The sequence below is a fragment of the Pinus tabuliformis genome, chromosome 6, assembly GCF_031772625.1.
Source record: "Pinus tabuliformis cultivar Carrire ecotype Pingquan chromosome 6, CPIR1, whole genome shotgun sequence".
NCBI classification, from domain to species: domain Eukaryota; kingdom Viridiplantae; phylum Streptophyta; class Pinopsida; order Pinales; family Pinaceae; genus Pinus; species Pinus tabuliformis.
The window spans coordinates 738,607,959-738,613,176 of NC_142292.1; the positions used below are offsets into that span (position 1 = coordinate 738,607,959).

Here is a 5,218-nt window from a genome sequence, read left to right on the forward strand (position 1 = left end):
TTACTTGATCAAATCTACAAATACTATTGATGAATCTAACCTCCCTGTATAATATTACTTGTTCACCTCCATATATAGGAATAGTAGCCTAATACATGTCCATTACCAGACTTCCTCCTAATTTGGCACAACATGATCTAGACAGTAACGTGCCAAATTTAGGAGGAATGTTTGTAACTACAATATCTAATTTTACACTCTTAACAGGGATTTGTGCTAGGGTGACAACTAAGTCTTTTATAAGTCTAAGGCAAGGTACCTTCTTTGAGTCAAAGTATATAAATCATGACAGGGTATAGTAACTTGTAATTGAAGTTGATCCATGATCACTTTAGGCATCAGATTATGGGAAGCCCTCGAATCTAACATATAGTTGTATAACAGAAAATCATGAACTTTTAAGGTGACATAAAAAAGTTGTACATTTTCATCAATCATATCATAACTGGGACCAAATATTACTGAGGGTTTCTCATCTTGCAAGCTTATAACATCTCTTTCAACATCAACACTAGAAGGTTGAATCCATTTAGAAACTTGATTTTGATACCATGGATTTTTGGAAAGTTCGCATGACCATAGCCAATCGGGTTGTCTCACCTGGGCTCAAAAACACTCTATAATCAATACAATGAAGTTTTACAATAACACTCTAAATCAATATAATGAAGTTTTACAATAACACTTTATATCTTCAAACCTTTAAAAAAAATGTTTGTTCTCTAAATATACCAACTATCTTAATTTAGGATTTACCAAGTGCTCAGAAAGATCAAATCACTTTTCACTCTAAAAGAAGTTTGCACCTCAAGAGATTTGATCCCTCTACACTTGGGAGATCCCGAATTATATATTCTTAAAGATATTATTGACAAAACTATGGATTGTCAAAATCTAGAGTCCAAACACCACCAAGTGTAAATTGACCATTTTACTTCAATTTTATTTAATTATTTTATTGTATTTTGTTTTTTATTTTTTTAATGCAATTTGAGAGAATCATAAAAAAAGATATTACATACAAGATATTACATCTCTTATGTACTGAGTTAAATAACCCCTCTAGATATAATAATCCTTCTTCAATATTTTTTTTAAAAACATAAATAAAACACCCAAATATTATCAACCACCAAAATCGAGTTCAAAATGTGAAATATGCATCAAAATACCCACATTCTTGCAAAGCTCTCAAAAATCAAATCATATGCAATGCATCAAAATGCCCCCATTCTTGGGAAGCTATTCTAAATCATATGCAATGCATCAAAATGTCCCCATTCTTTGGAAGCTATGATAAATCAGATCATATTTGCAAGTTTTGAGGCAATTATTCTCTCCTCATAAGATATCCCCAATCATTGGTTCTGTAGCATCCAACATTGCAGTAACTGACTGATAGGTCCTTTTTCCTGCTTGTGCCACCAAGTTTTAAAACTACACCTGAAATAAAATGCAAACCTTATGATTAATTAAATGCCTTCGGAGGTTAATGACAGAGCTCTGAAGGCAGCGTGCAGAGGGCACTGTTGCCACCTGACCACGATTGTAATGATGAAAGTGCTGTAATATTTTCTCGGACATATTTTGCTATTTAATTCACCCAAAAGAAATTTGCTGGAATGGGAAATATTTTACCGTGAACAAAATTTAACTAGCACACTTGTCAACAAATTTCGGCCAAAACCTCTGGAACGGTACAATCTCAGACAACGCCTGCTTTCTTAGCTGGAACCTTCTTCACTGGAGCTTTCATCACTGGAGACTTCTCGCCAGCTTTCTTCAATAAAGCCTTCTCCCAATCGCTGCGCAGCTGCTCGACTACTCCAGCACCCCATTGCAGTTGGGGACATTGAAACACAATAAGATTCTCCAACGAACTCAGCTGCTCAACATCGGGTAGCATCTGTAAATTGGAACAATGGGCCAAGTCAAGAATTCGGAGTTTCGTTAAGTTCCCAATCGAGTCTGGGAGCCACAGCAGAGAATCGCACTTAGCCTGCCTTGTAGATCATAGTTGGAGAATTTACGAAATTGTGCTTCCCAAAGTTTTAAATCATTTTTGCCACGAAGAAGCGACCCAATCACTTTAAGGAATAATGGTAATCCATGGCAGAAATCCAAAAACTTTTCAACCTCTTTGTCAAACTCTACAGGGGGATGACGCTGCCCGAACGCATGCGAGCAAAAGAGCTCTCGCGAGTGCCGTCGATTGAGGCCTTTCAGAATGTATATGGATGACTCTGGGATGCCTGAGCTTGTGAGAACATCCTTATTGCGGGATGTCACTAAAATTAAGCTGCCGGTTTTAAGGACATCCCTGGCTGGATAAAGTAATGCCTCCAACTGCTCCATATGATCCACATCATCTAAAATAATGAGACAATCAGAAGATGGGAGATGGCTTCGGAGCTTTCCTTTACCTTCATTAATGCCGCGTATTTCCATGTCCTTTTGAGTCAAGTCCTTTAGTAGGTATTTCTGCAAAGTTGTTAAAGGATTGTCTGTGATATGACTGATATCCTCTAAAAAGCAATATCGTTTGTAATTTGATCTTTGATGGTTATAAAACTCTGTTGCTAGGGTGGTTTTGCCAACCCCACCAAGACCCACAATTCCTATAACTCTAGTCTCCCCGCTTTCCCACTGCAGTGATACTCTGGTTTCAAATTCTCTTAGTTTTTCTTGCAAGCCTATTGCATATTCTGACACAAACCGCCGTATTTTAACATTTTTTAACACTGCTTCCACCACGTCTTGAAGGAGCTGCTCTACCACAGGAAGGTTGACCCCTGTTTTCACACTAAAACCAAACATGAACAGCGGTTGAGCAACGCAGAACCGGTTTCAACTGGAAGGGCAGTACTAAAGATCTCTAACAAATAATACAAGCGCTCAGTAAAGCCTGGGAAACATGAAGGGGAAAAAGAATTTCTGAACAATTGAGTGATATGTAATTTAAATCTTCTTTGATCTTTATGATTAACAATTTAATCCTATTTAGAGACAAATAGGGCGCACTCATTTGTTGCTGGTATTAAGAGATCATTTTCCAAATTGCAATGAAAGATGCAAACAAAAACCGATTGCCAGCATTTTCCATACAAGTAACTGAAACATACATTCATGTGCACAAATTGAGTAACATATTAAATTCAAAGACAATAAAATAAATACACATTCCATGGCATGCTACATATAGTTCAATGCCTGATACATATACAAAGTAGTGAAATGTATTCAATGATCTGAAGTATCTATGGCTCTGATTCCCGCCTAAGCAACTACAGTCTAGGAGTACTGATTATCCATTTCCTGTAGAGAAGCAACCAAAGTCTAAAAGTACTGATTATTCCTTTCCTGTAGATAAACAAGCTGTAGTGCAGAATATTAGCAAAGTGTGGGGGAGTCACGAAACTTATAAGCCCTCATGCGGAGTGGTAGAAATGGGGTGATTGAAAAAGCCATGGTGGGGTAGAGCAGCATGTCAGTAAAACGCGGCATGATGTTTATGATGGAAGGGGCTGAAAATGTCATTAGTTATATGATGATGGTGCGGGGAATGGTGAAATCTGTGATGTTTGTGGTGTGGCAAATGGTGAGGTCAGTGGTGCTTGAATTTGCCCTTGCATTTGAGCTTGTGTTTGTGCTCAGATCTGTGGTGGTCATGGTGGTGGTGCTTGTGTTTGTGGCAATGTGGAGGGGTTGGGGGAGTGAGCGTGAATGGTGAAGGTGAATATCCTATTTGATCTTTGTGATTAACCCTATTTACATGGTCTATCTGCATCCATCAGAAGTTTTAATCACATTTTCTTCCCCCGCTTGGCATGCCTTAGAAGACTGGGAACTAATTGAAGCACGAAATTATGCATTTTTGGCTTTTCAGGTTCGAAGAATCTAACTAACAGTATTCATTATAACTGTGACAATTTTATGAATTTCATTTGCTCTTGCTCTGTTTTTACTTCTTCTGCTCAGAGATATTTGTTTATTTGTTATTATTTTTCCCATAGATTTTATTGATCTTATTACAGGAGGATTGATTGCGACCACTTGTGCAAAAATCATCTTCGCTGCTTTCATTCCCTTTCAAAATAAAATGCAAACCGATAATAAGTGGCGGCAAGTCTGCCTACTTCACTGTGCAGAAATGCCTAGGTACGGTGCCATCTATCTATCAATTCAGCAAATTTAAATGCTAAGATTTACATGGAGGGGTGGTGTTCTCACCTGTTATACGTCTCTGCGTCAAAACCTTTTATTTCTGCAACGTTAGAGAGAGCCTTCCTCCATTTTTCAAGTGCGTTGGAGTCGTATCTTGGTCGACCATCAATATCTTTTTTCGCTTGAAGTTCGCGTAGGGCTTGAGCGTAGACTCCCTTTCCGCCCTGCGTCCAGCGAAGCTCTGCAGGCTTGACACCGTAGAAAACCGGGATAACGGTGGACTTAAAATTTGACATGCAATCCACCATCAGTGCGAGCTCATCCAGGCACCATTTTGAAGACGCATAATTTGGAGAAAAGATTGCTATGTGCACAGTGGCTGTTCTAATGGCGCTTTCAATTTGAGGGGTTATATTCTCTCCCTCGCGCAATTCCTGCTGGTCTAAAAACACTAGCAAGTCATGTGCGCAAAGGCGATGGTAGAGATCGGTGGCCAATGTTTTCTTGACATCCGGGCCCCTGTGATTGATGAAAACATCAAACACATAGCTTTCGTTCTCGCCTCGCAGGGAGGAAGAGGGTGTTGAAGAGGAGGCCATTGGATAGAGAATAACAAAGAAGTAAAGATTGAAGATGTGTTGCAGAGGTTGGGAATGCGCACTTACGATTAAAGATATTGTCGTCCTGTATGATCTCACTCTTTCAGTGTAACTAGTATCTGCGCCTTTACCTTCTGTCTCAATACTCAACCAATCAATTGAAAACAAAAAAGCACTGATCAGATCTGTTTGATTTCTGAAATGCTAAATACTCAACCAATCAATTGATGATCAGATCTGTTTGATTTCTGAAATGCTAATTTACTTGATGGGACTTTACTCGCACCGCTCTTTTTTTCTGACTCATTGATTGATTTCTGAAATGCTAATTTACATGATGGGACTTTACTCGCACCGCTCTTTTTTTCTGACTCATTGATTAGACATAAAGCATCTTAGCACGGACCAGAAACCACGCATTGATTAAAGATAAAGCATTAAAGATCAAAGGAATT

At 38.6% G+C, this 5,218-nt stretch overlaps 1 protein-coding gene across 1 annotated transcript; it reads right to left on the bottom strand.

Annotated features, from left to right (window-relative positions):
* Positions 1-996: 996 nt before the first annotated feature.
* Positions 997-4,985, bottom strand: LOC149260862 (disease resistance protein Roq1-like). Its single transcript, XM_089421175.1, has 3 exons — positions 4,231-4,985; positions 1,639-2,803; positions 997-1,443 (listed from the first exon to the last, which is right to left on the bottom strand). Exons 1-2 carry the CDS (start codon positions 4,761-4,763, stop codon positions 1,951-1,953), a joined length of 1,386 nt encoding a protein of 461 aa, XP_089277301.1. The 5' UTR covers positions 4,764-4,985; the 3' UTR covers positions 997-1,443; positions 1,639-1,950.
* Between the last annotated feature and the right edge of the window lie 233 nt (positions 4,986-5,218).